The sequence below is a fragment of the Camelus dromedarius genome, chromosome 36 (assembly GCF_036321535.1).
Source record: "Camelus dromedarius isolate mCamDro1 chromosome 36, mCamDro1.pat, whole genome shotgun sequence".
In the NCBI taxonomy this organism is placed as follows: Eukaryota; Metazoa; Chordata; class Mammalia; order Artiodactyla; family Camelidae; genus Camelus; species Camelus dromedarius.
Genome location: NC_087471.1, coordinates 7,264,379 through 7,283,280, shown reverse-complemented (window position 1 = coordinate 7,283,280; position 18,902 = coordinate 7,264,379). Strand labels below are relative to the sequence as shown.

At 43.9% G+C, this 18,902-nt stretch overlaps 1 protein-coding gene across 1 annotated transcript in view; it reads right to left on the bottom strand.

The window, feature by feature from the left end:
• DOCK5 (dedicator of cytokinesis 5) overlaps nt 1-18,902 on the bottom strand; it is a 176,548-nt gene that overhangs the window by 70,846 nt on the left and 86,800 nt on the right. Inside the window, exons 11-17 of the mRNA XM_031442198.2 lie at nt 16,926-16,998; nt 13,106-13,248; nt 10,747-10,872; nt 6,296-6,420; nt 4,794-4,892; nt 3,417-3,489; nt 889-992 (exon numbers count right to left, since the gene is read on the bottom strand). Of these exons, the coding sequence (XP_031298058.2) occupies nt 889-992; nt 3,417-3,489; nt 4,794-4,892; nt 6,296-6,420; nt 10,747-10,872; nt 13,106-13,248; nt 16,926-16,998 (743 nt within the window). The remainder of the gene's footprint in view (nt 1-888; nt 993-3,416; nt 3,490-4,793; nt 4,893-6,295; nt 6,421-10,746; nt 10,873-13,105; nt 13,249-16,925; nt 16,999-18,902) is intronic.

Here is an 18,902-nt window from a genome sequence, read left to right as displayed (position 1 = left end):
TCTGAGACACTATGATACCTTTCCAGAGTCGGAGCCCAGAAACCATCTCAGCACTGAATGAAAACAGAGTAAGTTATGAACTAGAAATCAGTAGCCTTGTCTCCCTTTATATGTAAATAAATACAATAAATATGTAAATAAATAAGGTTGGATTTCATTTTCTTGAACATACAAATGGTCCCCATTACTTTATTGGGTCCACTGAGGAGAAACAGCTTGCCATGGCTTCCAACACTATTTACAAGCTAAGGAGAAATTACACATCAGGTATGAAGGGAAATTCACAGCAGGGAGACTCATCTCAAAAAAGCTACCCACTGTGTGGAAAGCCTCCCGAATCCTGCTGGACCCATGAGATCTCCCAGCGTCTACTTTCTAACCTACAATCTCAGGGAAGCAACAGATCTGCAGCAGTTAGAGGGGAAGAATAAGGACCAGACTGTTAGGGAAGGAAAGGAGGTCCCACAGCAGAGGAAGGGTGCCTGGCTCACGCTGATATGAAACCCACATCCTACCACACGCACCACACGCTACCCAAGCCCAACAGTGCAACTGTCAGTGCTCCACAAAGGGTGGCGCAAAGAGCAGAAGCAGAAGGGAAGCCCTGGGCTGCTCATCTCCCCGGAGGAGATGCAGGAGATGGAGGCACCATCCCTCAGAAGACTACCTGCTAAATGCAACTTGCTCTTTCCAGAAAGGGGATGGGAGACCAAGCAGCTGGTGTGACCACAGCCCTCCAGGGATCTAGACTTGAAGGGGCAAACCCGTACAGCGCTAGGGAAGTTTCTGATGTTTATATACATCAGTCTGAAAGGAGTTTTCAGAACCAATTTCGGGCAGAGGAAACATCTCCTCAGCAGTTTGTTGAGCCTCGTTCGTTAGTACCACCTTATAAACCACCAGGTCGTGCCTCCCGTCCTGCAGAGTGGTGCCATCCGGGTTCATCAGTTTCACGAAGGCCACCCCAAAAGCTCGCTCCGATTTATCTCTGGCTGAAAAGACAGGAACACACGTCTGAGTGGTGCAGAAAGATACCAGGAGGTGATGTCCATGAGAGCTGATCTGACATTTGGCTCTGGGGTTTGGTGTTCAAACACAGTTCGGCGAGATCCAATGAACCATCAGTACCACACATGTCACAGGCTCCTTAAATGCAATATTCCCCTAACTGAAATCTTCTGGTGCCCTCAAATCAACTCCTCTTTCTGCGTTTGTGAATAAATGAGACCAGCATCCATTCAGTCGGCCCCATCAGAACTTCAGGGTTGACACTGACCCCACTCCGATGCCAACTCCGAGTCCTGAGCACCTCTGGTTGCTCTGCCCTTTCTCCCCACCCTGCTGTTCCCACCTAAGTCCAGGCCACCCTCACCTCTTGCCTGTACCCCCACAACATCTTCATCACAGGTCTCTCCATCTCCAGCCCTTCTCCACGCAGCACTCTCTCCACACTTCTGGGATTTCCAAAATCAAACCTAATTAGGTCACCTGCCCTGGTCCCAAGCCCTCTCATGAGATATCTCACTATTGCTCTCTTAAGACAGACTCAGTATGTATTTTACTGATTATATTCTAAGGTTCATGGTGCCACCTAAGGCTTCTACTCTCCTTTCCAAGGTGGTAGCCCAGGTGCCAGGAGAAGTGGGTATGGGTGCCTCGTGGCATTTGGGGAGGGGGGTCCAGCCTCCTAGGGAAGCCAAGGACCTCCCCATCCTGGTCTCCAGGTGCGGGCCTCCGAGCTCACTGTGTCCCCTCCTTAGACGTCTTGGCTGCGGTGACTCATAACCTGCTCTCACCACAAGGACAGCCCCCAGGTCTGCTGTGACTCAGTGTCCCCAGGTGGGCTGAGCAGGAATCTGCCGTAGGATTATACAATACTTTACCTCTTCTCCTGTTGATGGCCGTTTGAGCTACGTCCCACTCAGGGGCACGATGACTAAGCTGTTGTAAGTATGTACCAAACCACCACCACCACCATCACCCACATAGCGCTCTTAACTAGCTCCTCCATAACATGGTTCAAAAGCAACTTCATCCTTCATGATCCGTCTCCAGCCTGGAAACAGACTGCTCAGCTGTCAATCCAGGTACTTACTAGTCCTGTGACCTTGGGCAAGTATTTAACGTCTCCGTGCCTCAGTTTCTTTATGTATGAATATGGATAAAAGTAGTGTGCACCGTATCAGACTACGGTAGACCCGAAACAAAATCGTGTACATACAGAGCTTCACATCATATCGGGTACAAACTAAGAGCCTGACAAATGCTAGCTTAGTGTAACTGAATGAGACTGCTGGTGACTTGCTGACATTTGACACTGATCGATTAAAATGGCAATTTCAGATGGTCAATCTAATATTTCATTTTCCAGGTTTTTTTTTGGGGGGGGATTAGGTTTATTTATTTACTTATGTTTAGAGGAGGCACCGGGGATTGAATCCAGGACCTCGTGCATGCTAAGCATGCGCTCTACTACTTAAGCTACACCCTCCCCCTCAATCTAACGTTACGACTGCTCCACTTCAGCCCTACCAAGCTCACTTTGCTTTTCAGACACGTTTCTCCACCATCAGTCTTTGCTGGGCGGACTCCTGCTCACCTTCCAGGCTCAGCTAGGACGCAGGAAATCTTGCACATAAACCCCCAGACGGGGCGAGGTGCCGCGCTACGTGCCACCTTACAGCCTGTGTTTGCTGATACAGCACGCATCATGCCAGGCTGCACTTCATCGCCTGTTTTCCTGCTCATCATCCTAACGAGACCACAGAGACTCTTCGGAGCAGTGGCTGGGTCCCATTTGCTGTCACACCCTGGCCTGCGGTCTGGTATGCAGGTGGTGCTCAGAACATTCAGCCTGGAATGAAGGGCTGCACTTTTCTGCAGTGCTCAGCGAGAGTGACACTTCCAGAAATTTGGGGAACAATCTGAAAATAACCAACATTCCTCCCTGTTCACACCTTAGAAAAGTCAATTCATGACCTGTGACCTAAGGCTTGACACAGTACTTTCATGAAAAAAAAATTATAATAATTTTGGAAACAACAGAGGAAACAGTTCTCTCACGCCAGGACTTCTCGGCAACATGGCAACAGATGTTGTCTAAGGCGGGAGCCATAACATACAGCATTTCTTACCCCTATTCAAGTGGGAAACCCTCTCAGAGATGTCAGAGAGCACCTACTAGCGTGTGGAGAACCTTAGAATTCACAGAACACATTTTTGGGGAAATTCTGATATAGAATGATAAACACCGATCTTGGAAGCCCAGAAAACTTCATTAAAAAAATTTCTTTAGTAGCTATGAATCTTGAAATAAAAATGTCAAATATTTCGTTCTCCAGACCTACGGAAGTGCTGTCAAGCACGAGTAAATACTTTTTTGATGGAAATTATTTCGTCAACCTCCTGATACTTACATTCCTGAGATGACCGGTGTCGGAAGGTAAATCTTATATGACAGTGAGTGACCTCTTCTATAGCAATGGACACCTACACAATAATAAGGAATTAAGAGGTTATATAAATACAGTACTTTGCCCTCATAGCTCATTTTATAAAATGAGGCTCATTTTTGAGTAATTCCTATAGAATGAGATTTGGGGTAGGGTTTCATTCAAAGGAGTCTGAGCTATTTTCAAAAATGAAAGAATCTCCAGAGAAGATCACCCTTACAGTTTATCATAGATTCTGAAATTGGAGACAGTACGCATTCCTAGTGCTTTCTCACGTATGAAATAGGAATTATTTCAGAGGGAAAACACAAGTCCTTTCAGGTCTATACGGGAATAATTAGGACCCATAATAGAAGGAAAAGATAAAATATTGGGAACAAGAAAGCTTTTTTTTTTCTTTTGCTGCTTACCTATATAGAAGGGGCACGGGAAATAGATTCATGAGGCAGTGAAAAGAGCAAAGAATTTCTGGCAAATAGTTAAAATATTCCATTTTATAATTATGGCAGGATTATAGACTGGAATATTATGCAAGTTTCTAAAAACAGATATCTAAAGAATTTTTAATGCCTTAAGCAGTTTGAAAAAGGCACCATATACATTTGTATGAATAACATGATTCAAAACCTACAAAGTATATAAAGTTGGGGGAAATGGTTCCTTCTGAATTGAGACATTAGTGAATTTTTTTTTTTTTTTTTTAGTTTTCTAAGGAGAGCTCACAAGACTTTGAAGATCAGAAAGATCTGATGGAGCCTGGGGTTCAGAAGAAGTGGGCCCCAGTTTAGACTGTGACACTAAGTACCCAGAGGGTCTCTGGGAATCACTGAACTTCTCTGAGGGTCAGTTACCTCGACAGCGAAAAGGCAACTCTGTCTGTTTTAGTTGCAGGGCTGCTGAGAGGTTCCCATGAGACGACTGATCTGAAAAGCACTTTGGAGTTTGTAAGACATATATTTAAACTGAAAAGAGGCCCAGAAACCTTGGTGAGAGGCCAAGAAGGGGGAAAAAAAAAAAAAGAAGTTAGGAAACTGCTTGCAGAGTGTGAAAATCTCCATTTGGTTTTGGACCAGCTTGGCAGCCCGTTACATCATCACCGCCACAAGTTTCTCCCTTCAAATTTCAACACATTCGCGAACGAGAATGTTATTTAAGATTTCTGAAGCCTATGAAAGATTAAATGCTCTTATGCAGAATTACGATGGTCAGTTCAGTTCTTACTGCACACCACAGACAGCCCACCTACAACATCAGGATAAAGGAGGAACGATTTGGGGGTGAAAAGAAGGAATCTCAAAGAGGTTTATTACACGACCGGGTTTACAAATAGCACAGTCTCACCTTGACAGTCTCATACCAACAGGGCTGTTTGACTTGGTAATAGACCACTGACTTGTACTCGGAAATGCCTTCATATCCAGCTCCGGGATGAATCGCTTTCTTTGGATGGAAAGAACGAATTAGGAGGGGACAGTATTATCTAGAACAATCTGGGTTCTCCATGTGGCCAGCACACCCCTTACACTGGCAAACATAGGCTGATTCCATCTAGGGGTGAGGAGCAGAGTAAGACTGAGTTTCTAAGCACTTTGAGGGTCAACGTGCATAAATGCGGTGGTCGGCAAGGCTCCCAGCACCCCACTTCCTCCGTGGTATCACTTTTATTCCCTCTTCCATCCCAGCCATTCTCCTCTTTCTTTCTTTCTTCCTTCCTCAGGGAACAGAGGCCAAGTGAGGGTGTCCAGGAGCTATGGCCCCTGTGCAGACGCACCACCGTGGGAGGTCCTGTCTACACTCTGCTTTGAGGACCTGGTGTGTAGGTACGGCACGTTCACTAGAACTCAGGGCTGCGTCTCTTCCTAGCAATGAACCACCTGGTTCAGCAGAGCCGGGTCTCCAGGGGGGCACTTCCAAGCTGGTGAGCAGAGCCGTGGAGACGTACACTTCAGCTCCCAGACCCAAGGGCTCCCCCCAGCGGCACGAGCAAACCACTCCCATCCCGTGGCGACACCAGTCTGCTTACGCCCCTATGCAGAATACAACTTGACTTGGTCGGCTGATTCCTTCAAAGTTGATCATACCCATGGGGAAGTGATGGGGTGTGTCCCACTGACTGGAGTGGATTCCAGAGCAGGTAACTGTGGCTCATCCAGGAGGGACCAGAGTCAGCTGAGCCAGTGAAAGCATCCCGTAGCCACCCCTGGCCTATCCTTCTCTTTCTTTCTTTCTTTCTTTTCAAAAAATGTTTTTTCTTTGATGTCAGAATCAAGACTCACTTCCGTTGGAGCAACAGTGCACTGGGAGCCAGGACACCTGTGTCCATTCCTACCATCACCGCTAAGTCCTGTGCTTCTCCTCTCTGGGCTGCAGTTTCCTGATCACTGCAACTAAAGAGCGTGGCATCTGACCTCGAACCAGGAGCCCTTCCAGTTTCACAGCTCCAGTGGGCACATCTCCGCTCACCCCGCTGGAGGATGTGGCCCCCACATCTCCTGGGGCAGGAATGCCACTTTGCACAAGCCTCAGAGGAACTTACCAGGCTTGAAAGTGACTAAGTAACTTGAAGATGATAAGAAACCACTGCATCAGAAGCGTACACATGACATCCCTGGTGGCCTGAGGTGCTTCTCAGCACCGGAGAACTAAGAGTCTAAAATAAGGGTCTAAGTGAATTTACTAGCAAAACTGGTCATTGCTAATCACAAATTCGACAGGTTTCCTATTTTTTCCTGATGAAACATCAAATGCACACCACAGAGGAGAACGCTCAACATCGCGCCCAAAGTGCTCATTACTGGAAGGGAGTGTGGGAGGGACGCGGGATTGCCGGGGGTGCCACCTACCTCCAGGAGCCTGCCGTCCTCGTCATACACAGACATGGTCACCTCCACATTCTTAGGCGTCTTCTTTTTCCCTTTGTCAAACTCCCCATGGATCAGGGTAACATAAATATCATTGCGAACATCTCCTGCAACATGACAAGCCAGCCATCCTGTAAGCAGTGCTGAGAGGAGTCATTTTTAACTTTCAGGATGTAACATATAAAGTGTAAGTAAAATATGAAATGCTCTGTCTTTATAATAAAACTACTCATATAGCAGAGGTTTTTATGCGTACTGTTACCTTTAGCTCACCTCATTCTACCCTTCTGTACATACCATAGTGTCTCTGAAGTACGGTTTAGTGGTCCATCAGGAGATGAATGGATAAAGAGGATGTGGTATGTATACATACACAAAGGAATACTACTCAGCCGTAAAGAAGAATGAAATTCTGCCATTTGCAACAACATGGATAGACTTGGAGGGTGTCAGGCTAAGTGAAATATATTAGACAGAGGAAGACAAATACTGTATGATACCACTGGTATGGGGAATCTAAAAAATAAAACAAACCAGTCAATATAACCAAAAAGAAACAGAGTCACAGATAAAGAGAACAAACTAGTGGTTACCAACGGGGAGAGGGCGGGGGGAGGAGCAAGATAAGGGGGGAGAAGTAAGCGGAACTATTATGTATACAATGAATAAGCGACAAGAATACGTTATGCAACACTGAAAATATAGTCAATATTTTATAACTATAAATGGAGTATAACCTTTAAGAAGTGTGAATCGCTATGTGCGTATCTGAAACTTACTTTTTTTTAATTTTCATTTTTTTTTTTAAGGGAGGAGGTAATTAGGTTTATTTATTTGTTTTTAGAGGAGGTACTGGGGATTGAACCCAGGACTTCTGCATGCTAAGCATGTGCTCTACCAGTTGAGATATCCCCTCCCCCTAGAACATATTTTATGTCAACTACACTGACATAAAAAATATGTGAGTGATGCTTTATCCACGAGGATATTCACTGTAGTGTTGTTTGTGAAAAAGACAACTTGGAAACATCTTCAATTTCCGGTCACAGGAACAGGGGGCTGAATAAATGATGGCACAATAAGATGAAATGAAATAATGTGCATTTACTCTTTGGAAACTGGACTGAGCACCGGCTGTGTACCAAGCACCGTGTTAGGTGTTTAGGGGACGGTGAGCCGTGCAGCAGCCACGTTCCCACACAGCTACAGTCTGGTGGGCGAGGGAAGCACTATCAGAGAATCACACACAATGAGATGCATTGTTACAAATGAAGGGGAAAGCCAGGCTCGGCGAAAACATAACACCAAGTCCCGACCTTGTTTGGAGGGTGTGGGACTCCTTCCTTTGAGCTAATATGGGAGAAGTGAGTGAGAGGGAGCGACAGCAGCATGTGCAAAGGCCCAGGGGTAGGAGACACATGCCTGAAGTCTTCAAGTGCGGGGGAATCTGGTGTGAGACGAGCTTACAGAGACACACAAGGGACAAGTCTCCCTGAGGCTTGCAGGACAAGTGAAGAATCTGTATCTTCTTCCTGATTATAAACAGAAATCATCGACATGTTTTTGGCAAGGAAGGAGTGGGACGGAAATCAGGGAGGCATTTATAAAAGCTCCTTCGTGCTACAGCATGGAGAAGAGTGCATGAGGGAGAAGGAGCAGAAACAGGAAACCAGTCAGGAAGTGATGGTCGATGTCCACGGAAGTGATGACAGTAGCTATGACTCGGGTGGTGGCAATGGGACGCAGAGGAGGAGGTTTCCTCAAGGGAAACCTGGTGGGGCTTCTCCACGAATTTTGTACGGGGTGTAAAGGGAAGGAGGCGTCAAGGGTGACTTCCAGGCCTCTTGTCTCTGCAAGGGGATGGATGAGGGGCGATTCTCTTGGAGAAGACACAGGAGAAGAGCCAGGTCTAGATGCACAAGGGTTACACATTCCAAACGTGGGTTCTGAGTAAGAAATAACCCACTGAAGAGAAGAGTGAGCCCATCGGAGGGGGGCATGTACCTGCTGAAGTCCTGAGGCAGGAAGTAGTTGGATCGATAGTAATGGGGTTCAAAGGAGGGGTCCTGGACCTAGAGATCGGGATTTGGAGGCAATGAACACACAGAAGTGATCACCGAGGGAGAGGACAGAAGGGAGAGAGAAAGGGGCCTGTTACGGACTGAACTGTGTCCCTCCCTCCCCGAAAGTCATACGCTGAAGTCCCAAACCCTAGTACCTCTGAATGTGATCGGATTTGGAGACACCCTTTAAGGAGGTGATCAAGGTCAAATGAGGTCATATGGTGGGTCCTGATCCAACATGACTGGTGTCCTTGTAAGAAAAGACTGGGTCACAGATGACACACAGACCGGCGGTGACCATGTGAGGCCACAGCGGGAAGGGGGCCTCCTGCAAACCAAGGCGAGAGGCTTCAGAAGAAACAACATCTCGACACCTTGACCTTGGACTTCCAGCCTCCAGAACTGTGAGAGGATAAACCTGTGTCATTTCAGCCTCGCAGCCTGTGGGAACTGGTTATGGCAGCACGAGCTGCCCAACAGGGGCAGAAGGACTGAACACTGAGGAACCCCAATATGCCAAGGTGAGGTCGAAGAAGATGAGGTGGCAAAGGAGTCCTGGGAGAGGCTTCAGGGGAACGAAGAAAAAGAGAAGAGTGTGGGGTCACCGGCAATGAGTGGGGAACATTCTAAGGAGGGAGTGGCCAACCCTGTCACGGGCTGCCCAGTGACGATCATTAGGCTAAAAATACCCACTGGACTTAGTGACGCTGTCATCTTTGCTGACTCGAGTGACAGCCATTGTGGATGGAATAGAGGGTGGCTGGCAGGTGGGAAAACAGAACATCATCACTTCCAAGAACCTCAGCTACAGGGAAAAGGGCAGCAGAGGAACCTGGAGCCTGTTTAAATGGTGATGAGAGGTGAGGGACGATGGTCCAGATCTGTATTTCTCAAACCTGGCTGATGACCAGAACCCCATGGAGGAGCCCTGGTCTTACAAACTGAATCAGAGTCTCCAGAAAAATCTGGGAATCTGTAATTTTAATGTTTCTCAGGTGATCCTAACACGCTGATACCAAAAGCAGCATTTGGGAACCACTGTCAAGACGGTGCTTTATGCCTCTGACAGGCCTGGCGGTCTCTGAATGAACACTGTTGATTAGAAAGAATCTTTCCAGACAGATGTCAAAGATAAATTCACTTTGCCCAAAAGATAACCCTCCATATTCGATTTTGTCAGATTTCTGTCTTGCTGTAGCAGTAAGACTGCCTTCAGTTATAGGAATAGCACCATTACTCATTTTTATAAACAAGAAGAAGACAACACATTTCCCCAGAATGATGATGAGTATGTGTTAGGGTGAAATGGCTCCGGAAGGGATGAAAAAAGCAGATGGAAAACTACTCTTCATGAGAAAAGGAGAAGATAATCTCCATTCTATGGGTCTTTCATTCATTCATTCCACAGATACTCTCTTTAACACTCACTATGTACAGAAATGTGTTACACCAGGAATTGACACAACACTGTAAACTGACTATATACTTCATGTAAAGAAAAAAATACATGTAAAAAGAAATTTGTGAGGCATCAAGTTATTACTGCTCCTTAATATCCCAAAGGAGGAATAAGATCTTATAATAGTTTAAGAGAAACTGAGTTTTTAATGCAATGGATAATAGCTCGGTTTTCTAGAATTTTTCTAACATGCCAAAGATTGTTTATTCATACAGTCTATCTATAAAATATACAATGTATTCATATTTTAATATCTGTAATACATATATTTTATATAAAGTTCCTTGAGGGGATGATTGCCTGTTACCATTATAACGATCAAGAGAGTAAATGAGTTAAACCAGTGAATTCAAGAGAACGCACATGCAGATCACCAACATGTGGTGACAAAAAAGATGAAAGTAAAGCAGGAAACTGCAGAATGTTTACAGTCTTGTCGCCACAAGTACAGTGAGAGCCAGGAACACAGTTGGAGCTCAAGCCAGTGGAGCAGAAGGTCCAGCTGCATCTGAACCGGGGAGGCACCGCGCCGGAGCTCCCTGGCGAGGAGCACATGGTGCTGGTGATGTCATTGTGAGAAGAGCGAATTATGCTCCAGGCAGAGAATCTGAGCTGTGTGGCTCTACTTAACGGGTGGTCTAGGAAAGTACTTCGGAGGGGCTTGTGCAGAACACGGAGAGAATGCAAACAGAAATTTCTGAGTTACTTTTAAAAGCATTAACTTAGGCTTTTCCATTCGGCAGTTTTTTAAGGTATGGAAACCCTGTCTGTATTTCCCACTGTCTTGGTATCACTGAATGCAAATAACGAAATCTTATGGCTCCAAGATTCCCATGAGAAGTAACTGCTGCCTGGAAGGCAGTCCTACAGGACACAGAACAGGACACAGGTGAGTCAAGCACAGTGTTTACCTGGAAGGATTATTTCCGGAAAGCCCATTTTCCGGGCAATCGCTGTTGATCTATCCACCAAGTGTGAAAAATTTTTCTGAACCTGCGTGAGGTCACCCGGCAATAGCTTCAAGGACACCCAAAGTCCTTTAAAGAAATAAAAGGTAAACTTTCAGTTCTTTGTTAGGATCTATATAATAAATGCACATACAGACGCTGAGAAAAATAAAGGCGTGGTATTGATACACAGACACATGATTATAAAGATGTAAATTCTCTCCCAGTTAACTTAGAATTTTAATGACACTCCCAACAAAATCACAGGACTTCTTTGAGAATTTGAGAGATGTGAACAGATGTTTAGATAGCCCCCATGAGATACCAAAATACTGTAAAGTTATAGTAACTGTGATATTAGTAACAGAAAAGATATATAAATCAATGGAAACAATGAAATCAAGTAAAATTATATATAGCAATTAACCATACAGAAAAAGAGACATAACAAATCATGAAAAATGGAACAATTTCAGACATGAGCCGGGATAATTTTCTACCTACTTAGGACAGAATTAATCTAATCTCTCACCACACATTCTCACTAAAATAAATTCCTAACACAATAGAAAAAAAGATAGGAAATTAAAAGAAAAATAAGTGTACAGCTATTAAATCTCTCAGAATGAACCATTTTTCTAAATAGAAAAACAAATGCATAAATCATAAAAGCAAGAGTTATCTATACAAACTGAAATTCTGATATTCATAAAAAAGTACAAGGCACAGTCCACATGCCTATAAAAGGCCTGGTGAAATCCTTGTAAGAAATTACGAATTTAGACTCATTAGAAGAAAACCCTTAAGATTCTCACAAATGAACAGAACGTGAATAGACAACCCACAAGGAAGTACAAGAAGTTTATAAATATTTGACAAACCAGAAATTGAGATGCATACGCCCTAAACAAGACAGGTTGTTATTTTCATTAAACAAAGAGCTCACAAAAACTGAGAAGGAAAACTTGAGGAACAAATATACATGAGGGCTAGAGAATTCAACATCAAGTTGTTTCTTAAAATTTGAGAGCGCTTTGGAAGTCGACTTTTCCCCTTTCAAACAGGTAAAGATTTTTAAAGATCAGTTTGCAAAGCAGGCAGCTGGGAATTAGTGCCCACTGGAAGAAATCTATGGGAAGCTTCTGGCAATATGTTTATGTCCAGGTTTAAGCTTGTTCCCATCGTTTGACCAAGAAATCCTACTTCTGGAATTTTCTTAGGGACGCAGTCCTAAATACAGAAGCTTCATATATAAAAGTGATCATAGCAGAATTATTTTAACTTACAATGGTGACAAATTAGAAAGGACTTAAACGTTTACATAGGGGATTCCATGCTCTAAAAAAAAAAAAAATCCAAGCAATGGACTATTACACAGCCATTAAAATTTTTTATGAACAGCATAAAAACATTCGAAACTGTTTTGTTCAGAAGGGAGAGGAGGAATGGTATTTTTTTCAATTTTGTTAAAAAAAAAATTATACATCCACAGCAATCTATCTAGTGTAAGGGTCTTCTACTCTAACAAATGACATCCTTAGACTAGGAATTCCAAAACAACAGAAAACACACTGAGTTATTTACTTTCAGATTCTCTGATGCCTCACATGTATTCCTCACTCAGGATCATTGAGACTATGCGGCAAACTAAATATGCTAAAAATGTGTTTTCTAATTGCTTCCACTTTGGAAGACAATTATAGAGTAGTATAAAAAAAATGATTCAATCTTCAAAATTATCCCCAAGTAATCATCATTTTGGTATTTGAATTTTGAAATTTTAATTATTTTCCATTTCTATTTGAATTAAAAATGCACTTTCAATTAGCAGAACTTCTCTTCATTAAAACTATGTCAACAAAATGATATACAGAGGTGCTAAAAACAACGAAAAAAGTTTTGCTGGATAACCCATTATTTTATATTAATACGTATTCATTTGCATCCCTTTGGTCTCCTTCTCAATTAGAGGCAATGGAAGGCAATAAACATATTCAGAGAGTGGAACATGATGATCCTTATAACTCTTTTTCTTTGTGCATTTACCTAGAGACAGCACTGGGATTATGGGGCAGACAAGAGTGAGGAAAGACTCACAGGGAAAGAATTTGTTCTACAGAATTGACAAAATACACCTGCGGTCCAACTCCAGTCTCTTTAGTCTCCACTGCCTTCAGCAGGAAGCTGAGGTGGACAGTCCCCAGCACGGTCTGTTTTATATCAGAGGAAGATAATGAATGGGCCAGAGTCCAAGGACTCAGCTCGGAACGCCACCCCTCCCCTCCCAGAGGCCCCTCCCAGCTCAGTCCACAGGGCGGTGTACCTTGTCCTTTGTGATTCACTTCCTTGGCTGCGATCACTTTATTCAAGACTGAAGTCAGTGGCTCATTCTCTCCAATCACGTGGGATGTTATCAGGGGCGACATGATTAGCTGCCTCTGCCGGATGTAGGTTTCCATTGCAATTCTGGGAAAGTCAGAAATGATTGGTAAGGCAAAAAGAGGACCCCTCTGTAGCACAGCCTCAGATAGTGGTGGGTCCGACAGGAATAACTTGGAAATATAAACACTAAACGAGGCAGGTGAGTATAGGTCAGTGGTAGAGTGTGTACTTAGCACGCATGAGGTCCTGGGTTCAATCCCCAGTACCTCCATTAAAAAAAAAATTTCTTTTTAAAAAATAAACACTACACGAACCTAATCACAGGACACTTTCTATCTTTCTTTTACTTTCCCACCCTGTGCCTATATCTTAGACACCGAATTCATCTTGAGATAACCTAGGGGGAAAAGGAAAAAAAAACCAAGAACAAACAAAACTGATGGCCACATGTTAACAACCAAAACTGAGGCAGCGCCTGACGCACTTTACAAGGTGGGAGAGGCTGTGGTATTGGAGTCAGAAGGACGGGGAAGGGACAGGAGACCCAGTTCTGGTTCTACTGGACAGTGAGCTCTTCCAGAGTGGGCCCTCTGGGCCACAGTTTCCTCATCCGCAAGGAAACGGGCCTGGATCATGAGCCTTGAAGGCCCCCATCCTGTGCCAACCCTCAACGTACACGAGCAGGACATATGCAGCGGCTCCCAGATGTTCTTAGATTCCAACGTGATGACAAACTGTATTTAGGGTTGTAACGGCACAGACAGCGGCAAACAAGTGTCACTTTAATGATCACATCGGGCTGAGGCTCGTACGGGGTGACCAAAGAGCCCAGCACAGCCCCCATTCTGCTGTAAGCAGCATTATCAGTGACCGAGGATCAGCCTGGTGCAGGACAATGGTCTCCAGTCTTCTCTGCTGTGGTTCTGTTCTCCGCCCAGGACACACAGGCCAGCTTTCTCTGCAGGGCTCCGATCTGTACCCTGACAATAAGCGGGGGAGCACACTCCAAGATGTTACTGGAATGTGGGACTGTGACAGTCTGAATTGTTTTCCAACGACTCTCAGACGGACTCGCAGAATGCACACACAAAACTCCCCCAGGAAAATCACTATAAAGTTTTGAGCTAAGTTATGAAAGCATCTGCCATCAATCGTAGGAGTTAAACGCCAGAGGCTGTGATTTGCATCGTGAGAGCTTTACTGTGGCTGCTGGCCGCCCAGTGAGTGGTAATCAAATTAGGGCTGGGCTCCTCGGAGATTCAAAGCACGTATTATTATCCGGTGGAGATGATCTGAGGGCTCACTGTTCCAGCAAGGCTGCCAGATAAGTGCTGGTTCCAAAAGCAAGCAGGGAGGCACGTAACCAAAGGAAGAAACTCACAGCAGAAGTGAAACAAACATATAAAAGAAACACATCTGAGATAACGCGTATCTATAATGCTATTCTTATTCCATATATACTTATAATATTATTTTTATGGAGCAGAATAACTTTCATACCAATGAATGCTGCCCCTATTATTTACATATACATATGTAATATTATATATCAGATTATTATAAAATATTCCATAACTTTCACATCCATGATGTTGCTCTTATTACATATACATATATAACATATCTTATACATAATACATACATACGCTATATGTGGATATATAATAGAAACAACTTTCATGGATATAAAAGTTATTTATGTTTTATCGTAAGTATAATATATTTATATTTTATGTATTTATATATTCATATTTATGCTATGTATTTTATTTAATTACATTTATATAAGCTATAATATACTTGAGTTAATGTTTAAAATCATTTCATTCAATATAGTAATATCAAAGTATAATATATTTTAATATATCATATTTACTTGATGTATTTAAATCTATATGTATGTATTTATTCTGGGAGCAGCATCCATGAACTTGAAAGTTACATCATAGTTTATACTAGCACTGAGCTACAAAAAGTACTGACCTCACCATATTCTTGGAGGGTCGGTATATAGGTGGTAGGATACTGGATAAGTATATACTTTTTAAAAATTTAATAGCAGCTTCTGGATGAAGGGGAGAACTATTTAGCATAAGCTATTTGTACTGCGATATTTAGGAATGGGTCCAAAGGTGCTGGACTTTAAATTGAAAGATAAAGATTCCTATATTTTAAATAAAATTATATATAATATTTATTGTAGAAAAAAATAGAAAACAGAGTTAAACAAAAAGAGGGGCAAAATCTCCCAGTTACACCCACAAATAATCACTGTTAATTACGGAGTATATTCTTTGAAATTTCTAAATTTTACGGCTTTCATGCACTGTAATAATTTGTATGCTTATGATTAATGTTTCTTTACACCCACCAAATGCTGGATATCATATATATTTTAAAAACTTGGCCAACCCAAAAACTAAACCCCATTGTTTAGTTTGCCTTTCATTGATTCTGAATGAATTTATCGGCCATTTCTTCATATGTTTCCTTTTTATGTCCTTATGAACGCTTCCATTAATTCTGTATCTATTAAGAACATTTACCCTTTTTCATACACATTGCAAAGATTTTACTACATTTTTTTCTATGTGTAAGTTGTTTAAGAGTTTTGTGCGGTTAAACCTACCAATGTTTCTTTCTCAGTTGAATCTTTGGCGTCTGACTCAGAAAGGCCTCCCGCATGTAACTAACATGTAAAACTCTCATTTTCCCATAGTTCCTGAAGGTTTGGCTCTTACATTTACATGTGTTATCATCCGGAATTTACAATGTTATAAGTTGTGAGATGAGGCTTTAATTTATGTTTCTTAAATGGTTAGCTAATTTTCTCAATGTTTTTTTACAAAGTTTATCTTTCCCCATTGATTTTAAATTAATTTTTAAAAAATCATATATTACTTATTAGTTAATAAAACTCTGTGTTAATTCAAATAGCCTCGGGCTGGTTTTGGGAAAGCTGAGTTTGTCACACTGATCTGTTATGGTGGCTGCGGGGTGACCAAGACAATCATCTTCTCTGACGGACAAGACCGCCCTGTTGGGAGTCAGATCCAGCACTGTCCCCATCACTCGTGCGAGGTAAGTGGCACACGGCTGCTGGAGCCAGCCAGGACGTTGACACGCATGCTCCTTCAGAGTTATGGGGGGTGAAAGTCATTCTCCATCAGCCCCGCGGTGGCCCACCCAGGGCTCCCGCTCCTGAAGCTCAGTAAGGGGAACTCAGCACAATTCTGTGGGGAATCCTTCCACTCACTCCCGAGCTGGCTTTCTTCCACTTGTAGGAACCCAAGGATGAGACCACCCTTCACTCTCGCATCTCTACACCCCTGTTACTCAAAGTGTGGTCCCCAGACCTGCAGCAGCAGCATCCCCTGGAAACTTGCTAGATGCAGACTCCAGGCCTCCTGGATGGTGTTTGCGCTCCAGCAAGATCCCAGGGGGTTCATATGCAGGTTACAGTCTGAGAAGCCCTGCTGAATCCTTGTCTTCCGTGACACCTGTTCCTTACGACAAAGTCCAGCTAGACTTTGGCATTTCTGGCATCCTTTGGTAGATTTGCCCTTTATGTTCCTTTGGTCATTTCTGTAGAATCACTCAAGTTCAGTTCACCCTCTTATATTGGTGTCCAGTAGGAAGGACTTTGAACAACATCTTCTGTTGGCTTCTCTCAGACAACCTGGCTCTGTGCTAACACGCCACCCAAAGGCCTCACCCAGGTCTCAAGTCACCCAGGATAAGTGCCCAAGGAGTTTACTTACTGCTGAAAGGGAATAAAATGTTGCTTTTCTTCATCATCCACTTTGCCATGTATGATATCAGTAATATCCATCACTAGGAAAAAGAGAAACTTAATTAAAGATACTAATTGCTTTCAGGCCCCAGTGCGTAACTATGGAAAATTACAGCATCAGCGACCGCAGAACGCTGCAGGGAGAAAGATAGCAAGCAGGGACGTTTCTTTCATTTCTTCACCACCAGTGACTCCCGGCGTGCCCACGCCCCGCCGAGCAGGACAGCAATTCATCAGGAGCTCAGGCCGGAGCTTGAGGGTTCGCAGATCAACCCTGCAGACCACGCCCCTTTAAAAAATTCTGCTAAACCAAGTTACTGAATTCTTGAGTAACTTGACACTGACACTCTGTAGTAAGCCTGCGTGCAAAGGCAAGGGAACACATATCTTTGGCAGGAGTGTCAACAGAATAAAAGATTTGGGAGAGGAACTTAAGGCTTGAAGTGGTCCACTGTCCCTCTGACATCTGCTCACCTGGGGTCCATATAAACGAAGGGCAGGCAGGACACGAGCAGAGCAGACCAGGGGATCACACAGGGACCTGCTCCTTCGTGCATAAGAAGAGAAATGGAGAAAGCACGGGTCTAACCCTACCGCGCGTGCTAGCTCATTTATACCAATATCATTAGTCCTACTTTAAGAGATGAGGAAACTGACCACAGGAAAGGCAGGCAGTGTTCCCTAGATCAGAAGTTTTAGGTGAAAAAGCCAGGGTATGAACCCAACAGCAATTACAAGGCCAAACCATTTAACCTAACCATGCCTGCTGCCCAGAGAACGAATAAGAGGGCCACTCACTCTACAGTTGCTGAACTTACAGGGCTCCTGGCAAGAGGCCATCCCTTCATTAATAAATTACCATCTGGCCATAAAACACACGCCAGTAATCCCCTCCCCCAGGTAACCCATTGGGAGATTAGAAGAAGTACTGACAGAATGCAATACTATTCAGCCATAAAAAGAATGAAATTTTGCCATTGGCAGCAACTTGGATGGACTTGGAGGGTCTCAGGCTAAGTGAAATAAGTCAGCCTCACCATCCACCTGACCCACAGGTCGGCCCTGACAACATGGAGTGTCTGGGCCCTCGTTCAAGGAGCAGAATTATGACCTTCCACTGATGGCTTTCAAAACCACTTCGTGACCAACTGTCAGAGTAAGACCGAAAAATATACGTCCTCAATTTAACAAACTCCAGATGAGAACAGAGGGCCTCTTGGCAGGTTAGGGAGTCTGATTCAAGACAAGAACCCTCCCTGAAAGCAGTTCCTCTGAAGAGGAAATTTCCTAGACAGGCAAACCGCCTTCCAGGGAGAATTCTATTTGATTGAAATCAGTTACGCGGCCGCAGGCAGGCAGGGAAGATTCCAACAGTCCCACGGAGGCTTTACGGAGAGGGCCTGCTGTGCGCAAGACACAGTGCTGGGCAGCCAGGGAGAAACAAAGCAGGGCACCCAGGACCCACGAGACACTCGCTGGCCATTCCAGGCAGTAAATGCTGTGTGTCTGATACTGACGTTGACAAGCAAACCCAGCTCGCGCTGTCTCGGGGCCTCCCTCCCTCCCTCTTCTTTCTTTAATTTTTGTGTTATTGTGGAAAAATATACGTAACATAAAATTGACCATTTTGACATTTTTAAATGTACCGTGCACTGGCATTAGGAACGGTCACGTGGCTGTGCAGCCATCACCACCCCCACCTCCAGATGCTTGCATCTTCCCAAAGGGAACCTCTACCCGTTACACACTGACTCCCCGCTGCCCCTCTCCCCGGTCCCTGGGCCCCCACTGCTCTACTTTCTGTCTCTGTGCATGTGACCACTCTAGACCCCTCCTATAAGGGGCATTGTACAGTATTTGTCTTTTTTGTGACTGGCTTATTTCACTTCACATAATATCCTCAAGGTTCCTTCCGGTTGCAGCATACGACTGAATTTCCACCCTT